The following is a 25,541-nucleotide window of genomic DNA, read 5'->3' as shown; positions in this document are numbered from 1 at the left end:
TACAAGCTTTGTTTCCACTCAGGGAAATGGTTTTCAGCTTACAAAAATAAGCAAGTGATCTGCATCACTGCCATGTGTAGCTACATTTCAGTATGGGCTACAGCATAGGCTGCGCGGTAGGTACGCCGTCAGTTCAACACAGAGGCATAAATCCTGCTTAATTCTTTGTCACACATATGGAGGACACTCCAGGTGTCAGAGCTCTGACCTTTCAGCTAAAATATGATTGACTCTGTTATAACAGTTATTATTTTGTTTTATCACTTAATTAAACAACACAAAAGACAGCTTGATCTTTTCACTCTTTATGTGTTCACTTCTGTCACCACAGTTTTCTATACAGAGTGGAAACTAGTTAGCCCAGCATGCTAAATTTAGCCTTGCCCTTAAATAAATGTTCATCTTTGTGCAGTTAACACATCAGTTGGATTTATAAAACCCGAATCTCTGAGGGAGAAACCAACTCACACATTCATTCATCCAGAAGTGAAAATCCTCCCATGTGCTTGAGCTCATAAATACAGACAGTGTCAAAAGGGAAGCACAAATAGACGAAGGTGGGTTAAAATGAGAGGGGGGGGGGGGGCAGTAGTAGTTCCTCCCCTTTTACAAGACGCACCCACACCCCCAACACACAGTTTCTCTCTAACACACGCTCACAGTGGGACCTTCAGGCCATACAGGGCAGATATGTGAAGCTCTCCTCAGCCAAACTATCGAAGTCTACTGCATGTAACAGGGGAAGAAACGAGAGGAAAAAGAGGAGGAGAAGAGGACAATTTGAGTGACAGAAAGCAGAGATGATGAGAGAAAGAGGGAAGCTGTTGGAAAGAGTAAGGCAGAAAAAGTGAGTGTCACAGGTAGACAGATACAAGAGGAGAGTGAGTTTACAAGCGCTGAGCAGAGGAGAGGGCTTTATCTGTACTTTTCACCACAGGCAAGGACTGGACTCACAAACAGCCCGGTAAGTCAGGAACACAGTGTGTATGTGTGTGTTTGTGTACTGAAGGTGTTGCTCTAAATGAAGTCTATAATACCTTCCAGTGTTCAAGGCTAAAGGTGTCAGCTTGCAGTAGCAAACTGACAGAGTTAGAGAGGTAAGAGGGGGAAAAATAAGCTGGATGTGTCAAGATGATGAACTCAGACAAGTAGATAGTCCCAGAACTCAAAGCACTTTTCCACTGGCTCTCTGCTGGGAGGTAGCCAAGCCAGATCCAGACTCTACAGGAGACTGAGAGGATGAATCAGGCTCAGACTGAGCAGGCTAGGTCAGCAGGGGAAGAGAGAGAAAACAGGATGTAAAAACTAATAAACCTTTAATAACTAACAGAACAGAAAGTCGGAAAAAGTAGCTCTGAAGCAGTTTATTATCCAGAGCAGACAAACCCAAAGCACAGAGCAAGTTTGTAAGGATTGGTGTTCATTTTAAATCATTCTAATCCTATTCTTCATAAGTAGGACTCCAAATGTCATCATAAATATCTTTGGTTTTGGTTTAGAATTGGTTTTGGAATTGGTCTTAACTTAATAAAAAAAATATATTTTATGATTTTTAAAAAGGGTAAAAAATTTATGGTGGGACATTATTGATGTTATCATATTATGGAACCTGTTTTTTGTGTTTTATGCTAAAATCTGGCTACTTAACTGACACATAGCCAGGTTTCCATACTGTTATAGTGTTACTGTAGGTCAAGGCCAACAATTGGGCCACACTGGTGAAAATAAAGAAAATAGAGTTAAGATGGTACTCGTACAAAAAGACACATGCAGTGGTTGTTGACTGTGTGGGAAATCTTTTTCTCATGTCAGGTATTGAGAACTCATTCTGAATTCAAATTGAAAGCTGTCTATACATTGATTCCGTACAGTAGGCTATGCACATGCATTTTTTGCCATAACTAATCATTAGCGACTGACATATTCATCTTGTTACATCATTTTCAGTCAACAAAGACATGCTAAGCTGATGGTGGTTTCTGAGCAGAGGTGTATGAAGTAAAGTTGAATATGGTGTTACAAAATGGCACCTTAAGCTTTGTTTCTTGTTTGTTTCTGGTTTTCATTTGTAGTGCTATACTGTTGGGCCCACACCAGGTGTAGACTCTGTTTCTGATAAGAGAACAGGATGCATTGCTTTTATTTACTTTCTGTGTCCTGAAGAGCATTCCACAGGCACGTGAAAATTCATGAAAATTGGGCCAGTAGTTTTTCCGTTATCCTGCTGAAAAACAGACAAAAAAAAGAAAGAAAAAGAAAAAATGGGGAGTTACTACCCTGTGGTTGTATGGGTTATGGCCATCAAGTCACACTGACTTTGACCTTTGACAACAAAAAACCTAATCAGTTCGTTAGAGTCCAAGTGAACGTTTGTGCAAAATTTGAAGAAATTCCCAAATACGTTATTGAGATATTGTGTTCACCTGATTGGGATGGATAACCTGATAAATAATGCCTCTCGCCAGCACAGAGGCAAAAAAAAGAAAAAGAAAAAAACAAACAAACAAAAAAAACAAACAAAAGAAACTCTATAGCCTTCGTCACAGAGGTAATACCAGAGCTGTATTAAACCAGAATAATACTACACTAAGTCCCACCAATTTTCACGAGAATCTGGCCACAAAAATCAGACAAAAAAAAAAGAAAGACCTTCTTGGCAGAGGTAATAAAACCAGAGTTGTATTTTACCAGAATACTTCTTTAGGTAAACACAACTTCCACCTCACAATCTCAAATTTCTTATCCTCCTTTATGGAATAATGCTCTGGTTCTCATGGAATTTAGGTGAAGGTCTTTTGTGACAGAAAGGATGTGGCAACTGTTATTTTTAATCAGTCACTCCCAGACCAGTGACCAAAGTTATCAGAGCTTACAGACTGTATTATGAAACTATGGCCACAGCCTAAATAACACAAATATTCTGCATTTCTGTAATATTTATTATTACACTGTGGTTTGACAAAAGTGACACTGTATCTTACGTCAGTATAGCTTCAGTCTGTACAAATACAAAAACAAACGCACAAGTGAACTGCCTGAATGACACCAGTGCATGTTAACTCACTTGTAGCATGGAAAAGCATCACTTTAGTTTTAAAGCAAAGTGCCAGCAGGTTAGCATTTGGCCTACCAAGACCACTCCAGTATTACTGTGGTTTGTGAGCTACACTAAGTTCATCATCCTGCTGACAAACAGACAAACAAACCAACAGACAAAAATAACAACAACAAAAAACTAAGATTACTTCCCTGCCGTTTTATGCCTCTGCACCAGTCAAGCTTCTCTTGCAGTTTCCATCCATGTCTATGAAAACATGGATACTTGTTATGCAGAACATTATGATGTCACAGTGAAGTTGGCCTTTGACCTTGTGGATATAAAATGTCATCATTTCATCATTATATGCTATTAGATATTTGTGTGAGGTTTTGTCATAATTAGTGCTTCCAGCTCCAAATCTCATTTTTTTTTATCCTCCTTTATGGACTAATCCTCTGGTTCCCATTGAATTCGGTGATGGTCTTTTGTGACAGAAAGGGTGAGGCTGCTGTAGACATTTTTAATCAGTCATTCCTAGACCAGTGACTTAAGTTATCAGACTGTGTGCTTAAACTGTGGCCGCAGCCTAAATAACACAAATATTCTACATTCCTGTAATATTTCACTCCAATGACCAATACCAGTTATTATGTTGAGAAACAAAATGAGCTGTTGAGAGAAATCCAGTTCCTGTAATTTAAACTTACTAAGGTGATCTGCATTATATGTTAGCTGTAGTGTAAGGGAAACTCATGTTGTTTGGATGATCTGGGCTCAAATACCAACATCAGAGCACTGATGTCCATTAATATGTGCAACTGAGATTATGTTTTCACTCTAGTAAGTCACACTGCAGTTCTCTAGAAAGAGTCTCAGATTTTAAACTGCCCCACTTAAATTATTCAGTACACAATGTTCTCTTGTGGCCCTCTGAAAGTAAAAAGAAGAAACAAACCACTCAGTACACACAGTGTGAATAATCCCTGATTCCCTACAAGTGACCACAAGAAAATGATCATGATATTTTTCATCCACTGTGCATCTAACTTCTGAGAAGCTTCTTAGGTATTACTGGAAAAGAAATGAGTGTCCTATCTGTGCTAGAGCCTGCATGCACAGTTGTAAGATTACATCACAATCTACACTGCAGGCTGCCACATGACTTAACATTTACAGTCAACAGCTAGTGCACAGAATCGCCTTTTTCAAAATGTACACTCCCCTGAGATATCTAAGGATCCAACTTTGACTTCATGTTTGTTTTAAAAAATTAACACACACTGATGGAACACTGATACTGTACAGAAATAAATTATTTAATACAATTATATAAACCAGATGTGGTTACACAGAATATTCTGAGAGAAACTGTCCATCATCCATTAAGTCAGCTGTTAGAGGAGTATTCGATAAATACTCACATGCTTTGCTTAATTAAAAGTAGAAATATCACACAGTAAAAATATTGTTATAGCTAACATTGTAAAGACAAAAATTACTTATCAGCAGCAAAGTGAATTGTTTAAGGGATATTTCAGATTTTTTGAAGTGTGGTTGTGTGACATACTTATCCATTGTCAGTGTATCACATACAGTAGATGTCAGTCGGCATGCCCTCAGTTTGGAGAAGCATACTAAGGACATGGAATCTAAGCAATGCTGAGGAGGGGTCAGCAACAAAACTTATTTTAGCCACCTAAAATAAAGTCCCACCTTAATAACAATAAACAATATCAGTTTAAGTGTATGTTATATTTCAAGTATTTTCACTGCTTTACCTTTCCATCAGACTGCCTTTTCTGACAGGGAAGCCGTTAATGGCTAAAGTTCCCCATCTACACTGTCACCAAATACACCAGACTCCGTTGAGTAAAACTGTAATTTTAGTTTACTGAACAGGAGAGCTGCTGGTCTACCGCTGCTTCAATTAGTTTATTTGTGTTATTGTGTGACTGTGGTGAATCCTAACTAACCCTTTGAAACACCAAAGTCACACAATAACACGAACAAAATTATGATGGAGGCACTGATAGATCATTTTTTTCCACCGATATGCTGATATACAGTTTTGTTTTCCTTTGCTGCGCTGTTTTGCCTCTGGTGTGCTTCTCACTGCCTGCACGTACCACTTTAGGCTCTTAAAAGCAAACTCAAGACCTACCTTTTTAGCCTGGCTTTTATTTGAGCTCTCTTTTATTTTATTATTATTATTATTATTATTATTAATATTAATTAATCTGCCCTCCCTGAACGCTGGTGTTTAGTTTGGCAGATAGATTAACAATTCTTTAAATGAGCGACACTAGATTTCCAGGTCTGGTCTGAAGTTTATTGCCTCCTACATAAAGGCACTGTAAAACTACATGAAACACACAAAAGGAGAACATTAATTCAGGTTTTAAATCACAAACATATCCAATACAATATTCAGCGTAGTTTACAACCATCAGTAACTCAAAATATAGCTGGCATTAGTGCCCCAAATGTGGAAAATAATTAGCGTATGGTACGCTAGCATAATGCTGACATATAATGGAAATCTTTATAGATGCGCTAACAGAAATTAGCGGCATTGCAATGACAAACAATAAAGTGCAAGTGAGCAACTCTACATATCATAAGCAAATAAACTCAGAGCAATACATTTGTACTTAAAGACATATGTTTCCTTTGCTCTGTTAAACTTTAACCGTGTCATGCACTACTGCAAGTCTGCATATTCTTCTACCTCACAACACCTGAAAAGGTATAACGACTTAAACTCAACTCGTGCGCCACCTAGTGATGTGGTGGAGCTACCACATCAAGAGAGGCGGCACATTAATTATTAATATGTATATATATACATATATATATATATATACATATATATATATATATATATATATATTTGAACTTTTGAAAATACTATGGGCAGCTCCCTGCACTTTTGCACTTTTCATTTTAATCTGCTGTTCATTGTTGTACTCATTTACTGTTCAGTGTTTTACTTAGTACAGTACTTTAAACCTCAGGGAGTACTTTTATATTTTTCTATTCATTTGTTTACTTGTCAAAGTTTTTTTCAAAGTGCTGCTGGCAGCTCCTTGTACTGTTTCATTGGAAAAGTTCTCAAGAATAAATATGTGCTTAATTGCATTTGCATGTAGTGCTTTGTCAGTGTTTATTTTTTTAATACTGTGTCAACTATGATTTTTACAGTAGACATATATCGGTTGTAAATATCGGCTATCGGTACATCTGTTTCATAATAATAAGTATCGGCATCGGCTGTGAAAAAACCATATCAGTCGATCCCTAAAGTAAAGCAGTGAAAATAATCTAAATATAGTGTACACTAAAACTATTATTGATTTTTTTAAAGTTGGACTTTTATTAGGTGGCCAAAATATGTTTTGTTGCTGAACCCCTCCACAATAGTACTTGTTTAGCATCCATGTTTGACACCAGTCTGCATCTCCATAGTGGTGGTGTGCAGACCGACAACTACTGCATATAATATTTTGTCGAAAGTACCCCATACAACCCTACTTGAAAAAATCTGAACTATCCCTTTACAGCTGATAGAGTTTCTACAGTACATCAAGAGAACAACTCACTCAAGCTACGTTTACAATTTCATTTTTTTCCCTGTTTTTATAGGTGGCAAAATGTTTGTTTTATTTTTCTTTGATTTATCAGTAGGTGACATCACAAATTAAGTTTTAATTCAATACCAAGTAATACCAGAGTCAGTCACTTTTACCTTTTTCATTCAAAGTAGCTGATGTACAGTACAAGTAAGGGTGAGCAACATGACAGGATTTATGAGATGAAGGCCTGTATGTCTCTGAACTATGTACAGTAGGTGATCCCTCGCTCTTAACAGCAGCAGAAAAGCAAAGTACACATGTGAAAAACAGTGTGTTTATTGCGTAGAACGTGGTCAGGTCAGGTAGGTCAAGTAACAGGAAAAAGAAAAAGCCTCACTTCAATCAGCCAATTCAAAAGTGCTCCTGATAGTGGATCCTCTCATGGTATGTTTAGCCACAAGACCTCTGAATGTCAAGGCTTGGCCATGTGTTGTCAGATCTCGTTATTGTTGGTTGTTCAGTGTTCAGTCAAAATATGCTGCTGTGGAAATATGTGTTCAGCCTATTGTGTTGGAGCATTGCACAGACATCAGCAGCTTCTCTGCTCTGGGGCTCTGTTGGGCTAAAGCCCCTCTATTATAGGTCTTTGTGCTAGGTCGGCACTTACATTCAAAGCGTCCTCTGCAGAGTTGAAGAGTCGTTTTTGGTTGTTAACAACATACAATGGTGATTTTCTTGTTTAGAGGCCAGTTTTATCCAATCACCACCTTCCCAACCCATTCTTATGCCAAAGTCGTTGAGTACCACTTCTTGGTCAGTGAGTTCCGCATCAGACACCGACTCAAAAAGTCATCCTTTCTGGGTGTTGTGATAAGCCACTAGGCAAAGTCAGTTTATAACGCTGACGGACAACAATGTAATTTAAGGAGCTAAAGTCCCTAAAGGGCAGAAGGGCGTAATGGGCCCAACAAACACTGTACTTTCATTGAAGTGCCTGGCGTTCACTTCCCATATGAATGTTGAGCCAAACTATGAGGTTTTTTTTCTAAACCTAACCACATGTATTTGTTGCACAAGGAAATAAATGTAAATACAAGATGTCTTACCGACTTTGGGTGTTTATTAAGAAAAATATTCTAGTGAGCAGAAAGGGCTAATATCATTCAGTCCTACCAGATTACTGCAAATTTATTATGTTGATCTGTTCTGTACGACATCTATTGCATGTCTGTCCGTCCTGGAAGAGGGATCCCTCCTCAGTTGCTCTTCCTGAGGTTTCTACCATTGTTTTTCCCCATAATAGGTTTTTTGGGGGGAGTTTTACCTTTTCCGTTGTGTCGGTCCTAAGGACAGAGGGATGTCGTACGCTGTAAAGCCCTGTGAGGCAAATTTAATTTGTGGTGTTGGGCTTTATAAATAAAATTGATTGGTTGGTTGATTGGTTGATTGATTGATTGATTGATTGATTGGATAAATTAATAAAATAAAATAAGTTAGAATTTCAGAAAAATAGCACTTTTTAAAAGGACACTCCTTCATATCGTATTAATATTTTGATGTGACCTCAGTATGTGACAGAACTAAGAAGGAGTTGGGGATGAAACTCTACTGTGGTCCTGTATCTGCTGTTCCTAATATTCTGACCAACAACTGTAGGAAGAAGGCAGGTTAAATATAAGTCTTACAAAGGAAATGGGGAAGATGGCAGGGGATGGCATGTCAGCCCACATCAACAGGTTTTACAGCACATGATTAGGCCCAGAGTTCAAACAGGACGCCCTGCACTGTCGCTTTATGAACAGTCACATGCTAGTGACACAGCTGATAAAGCAATTTGCTGTGTTCAGCAATGTAAGTGGTAGAACAATCATGTGCACTGAGTTTGACCCCTGAACACTGTAAGTAATGGTTGTATGTGTGGTTAGTTGTACATTAGGTGGTATAATACTGACTGATAGTATAACATAGTTACTGTATGAAGCCATCAATATTTTTGTCCCACAATGTTCTTACTGAATGTGAGATATGAGGGTCTCAGTCAGTCTCTCCTTAGGCTGAAGCTTTGGCTCTCATTTCCAACTGTACTGTTGTACCTTGTTACAGTGTAGTGTGCAGAGGGGACAGAAACCTGCTTTTACCACTAAAATAGTAAAATCTAGTTAACTTACCAGCCGACAAGGAAAACTTTATCTCCCAGTGTGTGTCTGTGTGTATGCAAAAGTGTGTCTTATCAGCTGTAGGCAGGTTGAATCATTTCTGGTAATAAAGATAGAGGTAACGTTCCCCCCTATAGGAGCCTCTCTTGCTGTAACTGTGTCACTGCCAGGAAAAGCATCATCGTATCAGTTATTTTCATTTGCACTAACAGGGTCAACCTTCTATGACCTCTAGGAGTGTTCAGAGTTACTAATTTAATTTAAATCTTAAGTTTTAAATTAAGGTGTTTTTTTTTCTTCAGGTGTTTTTTTTCCAGAAAATAAAATGTGTTTGAAAATACACATTAATATGAATCCCACATATTATTAGGAAAGATAAATTGGCATGTTCAGAAACCTATTTAATTTACAGAGCACAACACTGATGTCAGACAGTTACCCATGAATCTATGTGCAATCATAACAGCTAGCTAATGCTAATCGCTGTGCAGCACCTTTTTTTCCCCACATATTGCCAGTTAGCTACATTATTATGTCAAATACGTTAATTCTTGTGAGGGACATGCCACAACAGATCATTCTGTAGCTTTTTACAGCAAGAGATTGTTGAGGGTGAAGCTAATGCATGTTTCAACTACTGCTGGCTTAATAGCTACAGGCAAGCACAAATGAGAAAAGATCCAAAAATATTTAGAGAATTATCTCAAGTGGAACTCTTCTTATACAGTATATGTAGTAAGGGGTCCCTGCTCCATCTCTTTTTCAGCTAAGGGGTCCTTGGCCTGAAAAACATTGAAGACACCTGATCTACAGTCTAGCGTCTCCTATTCTTACCGTCATAATCTGTAAGAGTAGGAGAATTAGTCACTGGACCAACTTCAGTCTAATTTAAACCAAAACGGGCTTCATCAGGTAAAGGAGAAAATATGTCCGCATAGTAGCGATTGAACAGGCATCGTTATATCTTTGGGACCACTGTGGTGTACTAATTCAGGAGATTTTCTCCCTTTCTAGCCTGAAAAACATCACTGCAGGGCAGAAAGTCTCAATACAAACTCCTCTCCTGTGTGGTCCCTCTGTGGATGAGTGAGTTGCTAAAATTAATTCAGTCAGCAGAAACCCACTCTGTCTTCAAAAATTGCTTTAATATCTACCTCTTCTAATAGCACTTCCTCACAAAATATGCCCTTTCTATGTCTTGATCCTTATCTGACTCTCTGGCGTGACTGGGAAGGGAAGGGGAGGATCCAGTGGAGTATACAGGACATAAAACTAATATAATGTGTGTTTGTGTATATTAGTGGGTGTTCTGTTTGTGGTGGTGGAATTTTATGAGTAAAATGAATGAATAAAAGTGGAATGAATGTATACAGTATGTGCCTTATGTCTTATGTGTAGTGTATGTTAATATACAGATCAATCATCAAAACACCTCCTGTAATTAGGAAAGTATATACTATCTTGTAGATCAAGTACTGTATACATGTTTGTCAGTATGGAATTGTAAGCTAAACATCCTGGTGAAAAGCACGAAACAAATAAAGATAATTATCAAAAAAACAAAAAAAACAAAGCAGAGCAGCACAGCAAAGAGAAACAGGACCACCAAAAACACTGCATTCAAGCAAGCTGATGCTGACTATGAATTTGATGCACGTCTAATCGTGACATTATGGTACCAGTACTATAAGATAACAAAAATGTAGAATATTAAATGAGTCTTGTCGAATATGTGACATCATCAAAGAAGTTCTAATGAGATAAATTCTTCCTTAGCTTTATTGAGAAGCACAATGGATTTCTGCTTCAAATGTTGTGATACAAAACACTCAGGATTATTGGGTTACATAAAGAATACCTTACCTATTTTGCCCCTGTAGGAATATGATTAGAATTTTATGATAATTCTAGACAAAATAAATGAAGAATAGTCATGGCATTCACAGTGGTGTAAGGTAGTCATGGTGGGCCCCAGTGCATGCTATCATGCACATATCATCTCATTACATGATCAGATAGAGACTTGACACTGGACATCAACATAGTACATTTTACCAAGCAATCATCATATCCCACAAAAATATCAAAGAAAGTAAGAAGTTAAAAATTGAATTTAATAGTTTTTATAGTTTATTTATATATTATATAGTTTATGTAGAATAAGCATATAATTTCATTATTGATTGCAAACTACTAGTTAACAAAAAGAAGGGAAAAAAAAGTGACAGAGATGGGCTTCCTTTTAGAAGACATATATAGCAAATGTCACTGTCTTCAATTTTCTCATGGTATTTTTTTTTTTTTATCATTCCACTTTAAACACGGGTATATTTCTATGGTGGCATTCTGAATCACTTGCAAGGGTCCACTTTCTCCACTGCACCCCACTGGCCCCTTTGCTGGTCACTCAACACATTTAAATCCCTATACAAATATCATGGTAATATGATAGACTACAAAAATTCAAAAACATCATAAAGAAATATTGCAGAAACGTCACACTGATATTACACAGGTTCTTTCCTATAGACATTTTATAGAATATTGTAATATTATAGCCATACCTGCAGGTATGGCTATGTGTTTGACCTATATTAGTGATACAATATGAAAATATAAAAGCCGATCAAAACTAAAAGCAGAAGTTGAATTCATCTCCGCACGTTACACACACACATCAGCATTACACACCTCCCACACACTTAAAAGCCTAAAAAAAAAAAAATACTGATTGACACCTGTGCGCAAATACCACGTGGTGACGCATGCCAAATCCTCAGCAATTCTACCGAACGCACCGATAATGGTAACATGAAACCGCGACCACCTTCAGTAATCCACCATATTTTAGTCTCCAAGTATTCAGCCACGTCAGTCTGGTTTCTGCATACCTTTGGTGAGTAGCACATTTGCGGGAGCGTTTGTTTTCTGCCAGTTGCCATCCTTCTGCGGTGTCTCATGACTGATCAGTGGACTACAGGAGCTTTTTTAAAACAGATCGTGGCTGCTTGCGCGATATGGCCCAGCTGATGGCTTACTCTCTTATGTTATAAGGCTTTACCTAGAGAGTTGTGCGTTTGCATGTGGAGTTACCTGCATGTGCATGTTTTCTAACTGTAGGTTACCCATTGTTAAAGGGGATGATCAGCCTATATTGGGTTGTGTTTTTCTTTATTTGCAGTTTTTTTTTTTTCTAGATGCTGCACATATTGTCAGTTGGTGAAGATATTGTCTTTATTTGCTTGAGTTTTGTTTTCTTAGTTTGCAGTGTGTTTTGCTCAGGTTGTTGGTTATATAATTGTCAGGGGCATTTTCATACCCCATCTATTAGTCTGCTTTAGTTACTTTGAAGACTTAAATTAATAATTCAAAATATAATCTACTATTATTCTTTAAAAAATATATACACAGCCTATTTAGATCTGGCGCTATTCGCGTGGGCGTCGGAGGCTGAAGCCTCCTAACGAAGCCAGTGATTGTTGGTCATACTTGCCATCTTGATTTCACCCTGCAAGTCTGTTTGATTGTATTTATTAACATCGCCCAAATAGATCTTGAATTGAAGCCCACTCCTCTTTTTCCCTCCATAAACTGATAAGATCCTGCCCCTTTTGTAACAATGTTAACATGGAGCAGATTGGCATAACAGTGTACAGCAAAACATGATGCAAACAGACCTTAAGTGCTAGCTTAAATGATAAAACATGTAAAATAGATAGAGAAAAGCAATATGCAACCATTGTGTTAAAGGATTAATTGTTAACATTCATTTCTCAACCAAAAATACCAAACACTGTATAGTTCCAGCTAATCAAATGTTTTGTTGTAAATTCATTATCTTTGAGTTTTGGACTTTTGGCCAGACTAGCATTTGTCCTACACCTCTGGGAAATCATGTCATTTTGAATATTTTCTGACATGTTGTAGACCAGGCAAGTCTAAAGTTCGGCCCAGGTGCTAATTGTGGCTCGCGGGCAGAAATTAAATGGCATGCGGCTTGTCTTTCAAATTATACTTTATGTGGCCCGTCACACAATATTGCCCAATCAAACAAGATCAGTTTGTAGACATGCATCAAGTAGGAACTACACAGGCACAACCAATGAATAAACAGATGCTAAAATAGCCAATAAACAAGGAAAGAAGCATGGATCACTGCTTTCAGGAGCAGTGAAAGGTTGAATACCTTTTCACTGTAAGATCAAAGAGTTGTGTTTGTCAAATTTGTGTGTAATTTATTTTTAAAAATCCCACATGTTGTGAGAAGCAGCTGGCCCCCAAGTTTTTTCACATTATCTAATCTGGCTCCTATTCATACGTTTTGACATCCCTGTTGTAGACTAAGCAATCACTAATTGAAATTATCTTTACTTGCTTGCCAAAATAATGTTGAATAATAATACTAAAACTGAGCTGTTCCACATTTTGCTGTTCCTGAAATTAAGGCTGCATTTAATGATCATTTTCTATATTGATTTACTTTTTTTTAATGAATCACTTGATCTATACAATGTCATCACAATTTTCCAGATCCCTATCTAAATATACAGTTTATAAGGATATAAAAGAGACAAGCAGCAAGTCTTCATACTAGAAGCAGAAACAAACAAATTTTTGGCATTTTCCCTCTGATTAATCCACTCATCATTTCTGCTCTTCCTGAAACAGCATGGCATGCCAAATACTATCAATAATCACAGTAGCTGTGGTAGTGCTATCCAAAAATCTTAATAGGTGATATTTAAAAAATCATGATAATTATCTCAACCCTATGAAACTGAATACAACACTTCAGATCTTGGGAAGTCCAGTTAGCACACATCTTCCTTTTAATGTGTTTCTCCCAAAACAAGGCACCAGACTTTTTTGCATTTTTGTTTCACAATAGAGATACAAGCAAACATCAGAGGAAGGGGTGATGCTGCAACACAGAGAGAGTGTGGTTTGTATCTTTGGGCCACTTACACACTGCTGGGAGGTGTTAGAGAAATATGCATTGCTGCTTTGACAGCAATGAATTGAGAATTTTACTAACATAACTGCAGCTGCAGCCATGGTTATGTTTGTGTATATGTGTGTGTGTGTGTTTCTAATTGATTGTCATTTGAGTAATATGTCATAATATGTTTTTCAGTTAATGGACTGAATAGATTATGTAGTCTCGAAAAATGTAAAAAAAAAATATATATATATATATTCCTTGAACTTTTTCCCAGATCACACTGTGACCTCTTCAGGTGTCTTATTTTGTCCGACCAACAGGCAGAAAAGATATTTAATTTATAATGATACTAAACCAGCAAAAGGTAGTAATTCATCACAATTGAGAGGCTGGAAAAAGATGATGATGAATAATCTAAACAATGAATTGATAAATAATAGTTGACAATAAATTTGATGAATGAGTCAACTAATAATTTCAGGACTAGTGTGGGCCATTCCATTTTAGCATGCAAAATCTGATCTATGTGAGCCTAATCTTACTTGTCTCTCTTCTTCAGGTGCCATGACATTCTGATATTACACTGACCGAGAGGAGGAGGGATAAGGAAGTGGAGAAGGGTGATATTTAAACTCTAGTTATTACAAGAGTTCTCAAGAGAGAAAGACGAAAGAGCATGGTGAATTGTTTGAACAGGAGGAGGGACACCAAGCTTTACCTGGAGCTGCCCACAGCCTGATCACTATGAGGGAGCAGAGCTTTTGCTTAACACAGTGGAGGAAGATCAGTAACAGAGCAACCCAGACTGCTGAGAGCCTGACAAAGGCCTATTGGACTTGACAACCTCAAAAGAAAGAGAAGCTGGATGATGGAAGATGTGATGAAGAAGACAAGTGAGAGTCAAAAGAGAAGTCAAACCTGAGAGTGAAGGGAGGCAGAAATGAAATAATATACACTAATATCATAAAAAGAAGAGACGGGACAGAGGAAGATACAGCTCCAGGAGAGGAAAGGTCAAGACGGATCCAAAGGATACGTGCCTTCAGTATTTGGAGCTCAGCAGACATAAGCAGTAGTCGCGATGTTCATGAACTTCCGTCGTATCCACAAGTGCCAGTGCATGCAGCTGCTGACCACAGGCCTGGTGTTATGTATGGTGATGGTCTGCTGGGAGGAGCTGGACCACCATGTAGTCAGCCACATGAGATCCTACACATATCGCTACCTGGTCAACAGCTACAACTTTCTCAATTCTTCCTTTGCCATCAGCTCCAACCCTCACCACAGAAAGATTGGTTCAAATGGTGTGGACAGTGGATTACGGAACTATCCATACCTCATTAACCACCCAGGTAAATGTGGTGGTGGAGATGGGAAAAGCCGTGATGATGTCCTGCTGCTTCTGTTTGTGAAATCATCGCCGCAGAACTTTGAGCGGCGCCAGGCCATCAGGGACACATGGGGTAATGAGAGCTTTGTTTGGTCGGAACTGGGGGCAAATGTGAGGATGGTGTTCGCCCTTGGTGTGCACCCTGATGAGGGGCGGAGATCCAGGGTGCAGAGCGCACTGCTGCAGGAGGACCAGGTTTATGGAGACCTGATCCAGCAGGATTTTTTGGATACCTTTCACAACCTAACTACCAAACTGATCCTGCAGTTCCACTGGGCTCATGAGTACTGCTCTCAGGCACGCTTCCTTATGTCTGCCGATGATGACATCTTCATCCACATGCCCAATTTGGTGAAGTACCTGCTGCAGCTCCTGAGTACACGGTCAGGGGCCGAAGACCTGTGGGTGGGGCATGTTCACAAAGGAGCCCCTCCGATTCGCCGTAAAAACAGCAAATACCATGTTCCCTATGATCTGTACCCCTGGCCTTCCTACCCAGATTACACTGCTGGAGCGGGGTACGTGGTTTCAGCAGATGTGGCCGCTAAGATCTACCATGCAACTCTGATGCTGAACTCCTCTATGTACATCGACGATGTCTTCATGGGGATTTGTGCCAAGGCCATGGGGGTCTCTCCCCAGGAGCATGTGTACTTTTCAGGGGAGGGCAAGGCTCCGTACCACCCCTGCATCTATAATCACATGATTACATCGCATGGTCACGCCACAGATGTGCGCTTACTGTGGCAGGCAGCAACGGATCCTACAGTGTACGGCAACTCCAGAGGATTTATGGGTAATGTGTACTGCACAGCAGTGAGAGTGATGCTGCTGTGTCTACCATTTTACCAGAACACTTACTCCTGTATGGCTGCTTTTACCTAAATGGTTTTAAGACAACGCAAAGACTGCTGAATGCTAAATGTACCACACAAACAAATGAAGGTACCTCACATAAAGAGTCCGCCATGTTTTTTCTCTTTCATGTTATATTTCACTGTTTGCTGGCTATACAATGTATTTGCTCTCCTGTAATAAAGACTAAAGCTGTTCTATTTAGCAAACAAATGCACTCAGTTGTCTTTCAGTCACCAGTAGGATCAGTTTTCACTTCAAGTTAAACAGAGAAACGGTGGCGAAACCTGTCCCAGATTTGTTTACATGAGGGCTTTTTGTCTTTTCTTCCCTCTTTGTCTTTGTACACACATTTATATAGACCTTCACACTCTTATTCACTTGCCAACTGCTGAAGGAATTTAGTTTTGTCGGGAGAGTCTAAAACGCATTTTAGCTAACCGTTAAATTCTATGAATTCTTTTGTCTCGAGGCTGTTGACAGTGAAGTAATTTCATGATCAGCATATACCAACTAATGCAGCTCTTGACATGATTAATGTGGATTTTTTTCAAATTTAAATGCACCTCTGGTATAGTATATAATTGCTAACAAATGTAAAGGACGTTTCAGGGAATGTAATTATTTGATTTTGTGTATGTCAATAGGAGCTGCAACTGTTAGAAGATTAATCAGTCTCAAGAGAGAATTGCAACTATTTTAATATATTATTATATTTTTCAAGCAAAGATGGAAAAAAATGCTGTTTACAATGTTGGAATATGCCGATTTTCTATATTTTGCATCATTGTAAAGTGAATATCTGGGTTTTAGACAAAACAAGACGTGGACATGTCACCATGGACTTTGGGAAACTAGGATGAGACATTTCATAGGGGCTGCACATATGCTGCATCTTTAACCACCTGGAAAAATAATGGCTTTATAAATAAAATTCAATTGAATTGAAAATCTGAAGTCAGGTGCTAGAAATTACTCTTGTACCACAGACTGATATTTACTGAAGAAGGGAAAGATATCTAGATATAAAGGCTGTGGTTGGTCCTCATCACATGACATGGCTGCTGCGTTCCAAAAGTTGAACTCTGTTTATCACTCTGGTGTTTCAGTGCGCCTGCCACACATCTACATTGATAACAATGAATTTTAGTGTGCAAAAAATGCTGCATGTGTATGGTCCCATAGACTAAAAGATTAAAGGGGCTCTATGCAAAATTGTCTGGACACAGTTCTCAACATGGAGGTGGCTGAGCTGGCGGCTATTAGCTAATAGTGCTAACTCCACAATCAGTGTTAAACAACGGCAACAGTGCTAACAGAGTTAACTATGTTAACCAGCCATTCCAATATCAACAGTAACCACTGCATGAGCACAGCACAAAGCCATGGCAGTGAGCTAGCAAGTGGGATACACACATGCACTGACATGCAAGCATACCCTGACTGCCTTAAAACAAACTACAGAGAGGCTCAGATTTTTAATATGTTTTCTGATTACTTTTAGATTTGCTGTTTAGTTGCTGCGTACTCAGCATATCGTTGTTGAGAACTCAACTTGTTAAAGGAACTCTATACGTTATTAGGAGCATATGTATGATTTAGAGACTGTCTGTACAGGGCTCAACATGGAAGTGGCTGAGCAGCAACAGTGCTGACAGAACTATCAGTGTTACTTGCCGTATGAGGGCAGTGCAGAGTGGCAGCAATTAGCTAGCCAGTGGGATACATACCTGGGGACTCACATGCAGGTACAGCCACACAATCTACCTCAACAAACCATTGAGAAGCTTGAATTACAACACACACAGACGTAGCATGACTTAATTCTCTGCTCAGGACACCATTACTCCACTATGTCTTTACGTAGCAAATAGTGGTTTGCTGTTATATTAATGCTCTTAGTGTCACATGTGGAACCTTTAATTGAGAAAATAAGCATCAAAATTATCAGTAATGAAAATAACCCTTAGTTGCAGCCCAAATGTCTAATTTTGCCGTAAAAACAAAAGAAACCTATCTTCAGACAAGGACATTTATATTGGATATTAGCACTGGACACAAATTATGAGGGGTAGAATCACCCAATGTCTCAATGCTATACTGGTCTGAATCAGAAAAGGGTGCTTGTTAAGAGATTATTTTTGCTGGTGATGGCTTGGATCACAATTGTGCATTGCAGCACCCATTATGCAAATAGGAGAAATTGCTGCTACAAGGACCACATTGATACAACACATTAAAAAGACATTTCATATGAGTAGCAGCCTATATGGATATTTAGCTTGAAGTATTTTGTATCACTTTATGTTGTCATGTCCTTTTGGGTGGTCAGAAACTCTTATATCAGCCTGTCTATTCTTGTACCCGTGAACTTTGTACTTGTTTTACTGCAGCTGTAAATGTCTCGCTCCGGTTAGGCTGACAAAGTGCATGAGACATTTCCTTTTGAGACACCAGCCAGTCAGCCAGTGGGAAGAAAGTTTCATCCAGCCAGACACTGAGCGAAATTATGCCAGATGAGGGAATTTCCCTACCAAAGTACAGACAGAAAAGATGGTAGAATATGCTGAGGAAAGGAAAGTTTTGCAGGGCAATTAACCCAATGTACTAATGTACTTATGTGCTGCTGCACTGTACCTCTTTGTTGTGCCCCTGTAATAGGGCTTGGGATATTTGCTCCCCTAGAATTTAAATTTAAGAGCAGTAGTTCCCAAACGTGGGGTCAGAACCAAGATAAATAGGAAAGGAAGCAAAAAGATTACATTCTTTGGACAGTGGATAAAAAAATCTCCTCACAACATATCTTTTTAATATATATAAAACATTGCTCTAATCTTTGTTTTTTTTCATGTGAGTGATTGGATGTAATTACTCCTTAAGGCCTCTGAATATAATCAAAATAGGAAAACAGACATACAGAAGTTTGTCTTGAGCTTGATGTTTGATTTAACACAAACAGGTAACTATGGTAAATGTGTCTCTACCAGTAAAAACAAAAACTTGAAATGTCTCTTTTTTTGGCCCCTTAATGGCAGTGGAATCAGGTTGCATACTCATCAACATTAATGTTGTGGTAAAAGACATTTTGCACCATGCGTGAAGTCATATACAAAGTTAGTGACTTGCCACCTGTGTGGAAATGAGTTCCCGTCAGACAAGGGTCACATGACACATTTATTTTGTGTCTGGTGTACTCAAAAGTTTTACGTTACTGTATTGTACTAAACTAAAAGTTTTGAGTGCAAGCTGTTTCCAAAATAATTTAAGTTGAGTGAGCGAATTGGGGTTTACAGTGAGAAGTGTTTCCTAATGGTTTGTGTTATTGTTCACTGGGGCATGGTAAACATCCTCCGTTCTTTCAACATTGGATTGTGTTGTTAATGTGCTAACTGGCTAACTAGTGTCATGACAGTCTTCTCGTTTCCCTTTATGAACAATAATTACAGACTACTTCCATCTCCTGATGTGGAGAGTTATTTCCTCTCATGCAGTTGCAGAACGTACATGGTGGTTTGCTGTCTGCTGTTGTCTTTGTAGTGTGTTCATGTGCAACTTTTTGGCGACGCAATAGTCGGCTTTTGTGGCTGCTATTTCTTTGATGTCAGTTTGGTGTGACGAGGCCTTTAGTCCAATATTTATGTTCTTATAGTTCTTTTTGCTCTCCACCAAATCCTGAGGGAAATATCTGACTCTTTAGCTGCTAATGTTTCAGAGTGTTCCCCCTGCTGGTGGCTTACTGTGTCTGTCTGCAGCTTCAAACAGCAGACAGAGTCGGCTGTTACTGATTAGCAGGTAAAGTACAGCTGTTTTTGTAAAGCTATTTCACTGAAAATAACTGCCTGCTGCAGCTGATAACTACGCCATGAGAACAGTGAGAGTGAACCAGCTAAATACTGAGTTGAAACTCAACATAAAGCTCAGTTGCAGGTTCGGGTGATAATCCTCTGTAGGTTCAGCACTATGAGCAACCCCTTTTAAAATGTCACATTGTTCTGACATTGTTAGTTGGTACATTGTTACTATACAAAATATTGATAAAAGCTCCTTTGGATCTTGCATATCAGCACTGTAGCATGTACACTGCATCATCAAATGGGAATCATTCCCATTGGAGAAGTCATCCTGCCAAGACTGTCATGAGATTTTTTTTCTGACCACTCCTTCACCCCCCCCTACTTTCCTCTCACTCTTTTCTGCTCTCTCTCACAACTGCCACCCCACTGCATCCTGTTACACTGTGGTTTTCATCGAAAAAAAATTCAGACAAGCTGAATCATCAAGAGCGTTCAGGTTGTCATGTCCTTATAAGGAACATTTTAAGTGCTGGGGGAGCACATTTGTGGGTCCACAGATGGAAAGCATTCACCACTGAGACTGGGAATAAAGTCATGTATTCAGCAAGTGGTGTCATACTTGATTGCTATTGATTTTCTAGTTTGTTTCTTTTCTTTTTTTAAATTTTTTATTGGTTTGGTCTACTACGCCTAGATAGCTTTTCATATGTGAATCTGTCACCTAGTTCTCATAACTAAACAACAAAATAGGCCATTGTCATCGACTACATTTACATGCCCAAAATATTAAGTTTTTTGCCCTTATTCCAAAAAGACAACATTCCCACAAAGCTGTTTACATGGCTAATGAAAATGAACAGTCCACTAACATTCCTGTTAATATGTCAGTGGCATTCTCAGCTCGGTTTGACAGGCGTTAATGCCCTAACATGTTTATCATGACAACATACAGAAAAAGTGGGCTGGCTATATTGCGACAAAATAGGATTTTCTCGGGTGGCAGACTTGTTTGACAGTGAGACCACAGCCCTCCTCTTTATTCCTTCAACCACCTCCTTAAAAAGGTAAGCGTTGTGATGTCTGCACATATAAAAACTAAGACTGTCAAAATAACGCCTTAATTTCAATTAATTAATCACAGAAAAAAGTATGCATTAAAAGAATTAATGCTGATTAACCATGTTCCGTGGTGCCCTTTGACCTGGTGCGTCACTGAAGGCCATAGTGGCTTTGTCACATGATCGAGGCATTTAAAAAAGCTTGATGGAACTGTTGATAGGAGCACCGTTCTTAACAATTTCTGCAGTAAGGAATTTTCATACCACTGGGGGACTTGAAGCCTGAAATATCACCTCAACGCAAAGCATTTAGTAGCCATTTAGTCAAGACACACTCAACCAGGCAATCAGATGTGAACTGAGTAATTCTACCTGTGACCGACTAACTAACTCCATTACAAAATGGACTGCAATGGACTGCAGACCAGACAGGGGGACAATTATGTCCAAAATCCTACAGCTTTGTAACACATCTGCCAAAATTCATTTGAACTGAAAGTTTTTGAATACTTTCACAGCAAAAATTGGTGTATGCAATTAATTTAGATTACTTAATCACAGAGCATGTTCATTTAATTAATTTAATACATTTTTTTATCACTTGACAGACAGCCCATATCCCATCTAATCTGATCTAATCTGAAAAGGCTACATTCTTAATAAAGGCATTCAGAATATCCAAATGCAACATTCATTTTCTGTAACAGCTTATCCTGTTGGGGGGTGCAGGGGGTGCTGAAGCCTATCCCAGCTGACACTGGGTGAGAGGCAGGGTACACACCCTGGACAGATCACCAGAATATTGCAGGGCTGACACATAGAGACTGACAACCATTTGCGCTCACATTCACACCTATGGGCAATTTACGGTCACCAATTAACCTAAAATGTCAAGTTCAGAATTATTCAGAATATTATTATATTCTGAATAATAGTGGAATAACAGTGTGCATGTTAACATGGTCATTTTCTTCAGGAACAACCCATGAAACCATTTCAAAAAGTGGTCAGTCAGCAGTTCATCTGTTATGCAAGAAATGCAGCTAAAAAAATCTGATTCCAGGCTGTTTTAATGTGTGTTGCGCATGGAGGGGGGCAATATTTTTGCATAAGAAAGTGTTTTCTGTTGTTGAATTTGGAATACTGGTTAAAGAGATGACAGATTTTAAACTGCAAAAATGCATTCACCTTACAAAAGGTAGTCTAAATGTGAGGATTTTAGTTGAAACAATATGTGCGCATACAGACAAATTTTAGCGGTGCCCCTCTTCCTTCACTTTGGCTAAGTAAAAGCTCAGTGCAGTCTTCAGCAAATAAAGGCAAATGTAATTTTGTTGTTTAGTGCCCAAAAGGGGCCACAACTCCATACTTCATCCCCTCCTAAGGTATTCTTGTTAAGACGGATACCATGATAACACTAACGATTACCAAGGAAATACCATTAGAAAATGTTAGTACTGTTAGTACTGTTAGTACCCTCCCAGAACTCATTCCATAATGTTTCCCACATCAATACATTTTTCTGTTAGACATAACTCTTCAGATATGGGACACTTCAGTTTCAGCCTTGTGTGATGGATTCTCCTGACCTCTAATTTTATTTTTTTTTTTCCCATACCATCCTTCAATTTACAGCTAAATGTAAGTATAAGATTGTCATAAAGAAGTAAAATTGCCATAGAAATACTTCTTTTGACTTGAAAGACAGAACTGTGTGATATAAATAAAGCTCACTGTAAGTTTAATCCATTCAAAATTCTCTCTCTATCCCATTCCCACAGCTTCCTCCAATCAGCTGATTATGGGCGTTCCCTCTCCTTGCTAGCCTATCAAACTTTGCAACAATCTCCTTCAGCCGTTCATGTTGCTACTGCCAAACTTTAAATCTGTTCTCCTCTCTGCTCCTGTCAGCCGTCATTTTTGGTAGAACCGTCGCACCCTCCTCCACTCCATTCACCTCCAGTCACCTTATCCGGAGCCCAAGACGAGCTCATCAAAGCCCACTTCTCTTCACATCCAGATCCTTAGCACCCCCTTCATCTCATCACTACCATCACCGCCAGCAGCCTCTAGACTCAATGGGGGTACAACCAATCTACTATATCTTTACCACCCTCCTGGAATATAAGACATCACGATGGGCATTAATTACCAAAGACTTTTCACATTTCTCATATTTATGTGCACATGTAAATAAATGTAAATAAATGTTATTTTTTCTCAGAATGAGTCTCTCCTGATTGAACTTATTCTATCCACTTCTTCTGTACTTAACTGTCCCTGTTTTCAAACTAAGGGCTCATTTATTCTCAAAATTATAGACGGACAGAGCCTTCTGTCCATACCCTGCATTCATTTTGTCCATATTTGTGCACATTTTCTGAAAGCATGTCGCAATGTATATAATGGCTGCACAGACCACCACTGTCTACAGCACTGCCTCCATTGAAAGCCACAATATTACTACCTCCTGCACGTCACCTCATTTGTTGTGTGAAACTTTTGACTCTGCCCTCAAGTGCCATCTATTGACTGTGTTTATGCCATCATAAAGGGCACATGAAAGTATGAGAAACATGATGTTGACAATGTTTGAAAAGGACATATCTATTTTCATACGTAAAGGGAGTATAACTGAGCGATTGCAGTTAACCTAAAGATGATGATTCTCACTGAGCTGGCAAGCATGGCTGAATACAAATACAGTTATATTCCATCAGCTCACTGTGTCTCTCTGGGCTCAAGCCAATTGCATAACACGTGACAAAGTTTTCAGACGAACAACTCCCTGCAGAGATAGGAGTTAGACTACAAGAGAAATAGAAAATAACAGATGATAAGTAGCAAAAGCTGTGCAGTAGATTTAGACTTGTGGAAGTGCGGGTATTGCACATTATGGTTTGTGTGTTAGCCTGTCTATCTCTGTGACATCTCTGTTTGACATCCAATGTGAAATCATAACATGTGCTTTAACAATCAATAACCCACTGCTTTTTCTAAATCTGTTGAAACTATTTCAGACTGACTGGACTAGACTAAAGTTTATACCAAGACGCACTGGATGGAGCCATGACAAAAAAGTGTGTTACAGATTTTCCAAAAACATGAACAACAAAATTGTGAGTAAATACCTCACATTTGAAGCTAATGATGAGGGGTGTTGTGAGTGTTACTGTAGGAATTGAACTTTTTATGGAAAAACCATATCAGACACAATATATTATTCCAAGAGTATTGTTTTATATATTAATAAATGTCTTAAATATTTCCGTCATACATAACTTAATACCTACAGTCAGGTCCATAATTATTTGGACAATGATACAGTTGTCGTCATTTTGGCTCTGTACACCACCACAATGGGTTTTAAATGAAACAATGAATACCTGCTTAAAGTGCAGACTCTCAGCTTTCATTTAAGGCTTTTTTCAAAAATGTAGTATGAACCGTGTATGAATTACAACCATTTCTTCACACAGTTCCCCGACTTTAAGGGCTCATAAGTATTTGGACAAACTAACATAATCATCAATTAAACAGTCAGTTTTAATACTTGGTTGCAAATCCTTTACAGTCAATGACTGCCTGAAGTGTTGGACACATAGGCATCATCAGATGCTGGGTTTCTTCCCTGGTGATGCTCTGCCAGCCCTTTACTGCAGCCGTCTGCACTTCCTGCTTGTGTTTTGGGTGTTTTGCCCTCAGTTTTGGCTTCAGCAAGAGAAACGCATGCTCAGTTGGATTCAGATCAGATGATATGACTTGGCCATTGCAGAACATTCCACTTCTTTGCCTTAAAAATGTCTTTGGTTGCTTTTGCAGTATGCTTCAGGTCATTGTCCAACTGCACTGTGAAGCATCGTCCAATGAGTTTTGAAGCATTTGGTTGAATCTGAGCAGATAATGTAGCCCCAAACACTTCAGCTTTCATCCTGCTGCTCTTGTAAGCAGTCACATCATCAATAAATACAAGAGAACCAGTTCCACTGGCAGCCATACATGGCCATGACATAACAGTACCTCCACCATGCTTCACTGATGAGGTGGTGTGCTTTGGATCATGAGCAGTTCCTTCCCTTCTTCCTTCTCTTGTCTTCCCATCATTCTGGTAGTTGATCTTTGTTTTATCTGTCCATAGTATGCTGTTCCACAACTGTACAGGCTTTTTTGATGGTTTTTGACAAACTCTAATCTGGCCTTCCATTTTTAAGGCTAACCAATGGTTTGCATCTTGTGATAAACCCTCTGTATTTATTCTAGTGAAGTCTTGTCTTGCTTACAAGAGCAGCAGGATGAAAGCTGAAGTGTTTGGAGCACCATTACCTGCTCAGATTCAACTAAATGCTTCAAAACTCATTGGACGATGCTTCACAGTGCAGATGGACAATGACCTGAAGCATACTGCAAAAGCAACCAAAGACATTTTTAAGGCAAAGAGGTGGAATGTTCTGCAATGGCCAAGTCATATTATCTGACCTGAATCCAATTGAGCATGCGTTTCTCTTGCTGAAGCCAAAACTGAGGGCAAAACACCCAAAACACAAGCAGGAAGTGCAGACGGCTGCAGTAAAGGGCTGGCAGAGGATCACCAGGGAAGAAACCCAGCATCTGATGATGCCTATGTGTCCAACACTTCAGGCAGTCATTGACTGTAAAGGATTTGCAACCAAGTATTAAAACTGACTGTTTAATTGATGATTATGTTAGTTTGTCCAAATACTTATGAGCCCTTAA

At 38.9% G+C, this 25,541-nt stretch overlaps 2 protein-coding genes across 4 annotated transcripts in view; one reads left to right on the top strand and one right to left on the bottom strand.

Moving 5' to 3' along the window:
* The window catches only part of mcf2l2 (MCF.2 cell line derived transforming sequence-like 2), a 267,264-nt gene that overhangs the window by 128,572 nt on the left and 113,151 nt on the right, over nucleotides 1-25,541 (bottom strand). The window lies entirely within an intron of this gene.
* On the top strand, nucleotides 644-24,269 carry LOC117254260 (lactosylceramide 1,3-N-acetyl-beta-D-glucosaminyltransferase A-like). Of its 2 annotated transcripts, none has more exons than XM_033622406.2 (2): nucleotides 644-964; nucleotides 14,270-24,269. In XM_033622406.2, the coding sequence occupies exon 2, from the start codon at nucleotides 14,792-14,794 to the stop codon at nucleotides 15,983-15,985; it is 1,194 nt and encodes a 397-aa protein (XP_033478297.2). In that variant the 5' UTR covers nucleotides 644-964; nucleotides 14,270-14,791; the 3' UTR covers nucleotides 15,986-24,269. The 2 variants fall into 2 exon arrangements, with proteins under 2 accessions (XP_033478297.2, XP_033478295.2); XM_033622404.2 differs by lacking the exon at nucleotides 644-964 and adding an exon at nucleotides 11,385-11,664.

Source organism: Epinephelus lanceolatus, chromosome 6, assembly GCF_041903045.1.
Source record: "Epinephelus lanceolatus isolate andai-2023 chromosome 6, ASM4190304v1, whole genome shotgun sequence".
Taxonomy (NCBI): Eukaryota; Metazoa; Chordata; class Actinopteri; order Perciformes; family Serranidae; genus Epinephelus; species Epinephelus lanceolatus.
Note: the sequence above shows the minus strand (reverse complement) of the source record. Positions and strands in the feature narration are given on the sequence as shown.

Coding starts and splice junctions, on each gene's coding strand:
- LOC117254260 (XM_033622406.2), top strand. CDS start 14,792: ATGTTCATGAACTTCCGTCGTATCCACAAGTGCCAGTGCATGCAGCTG.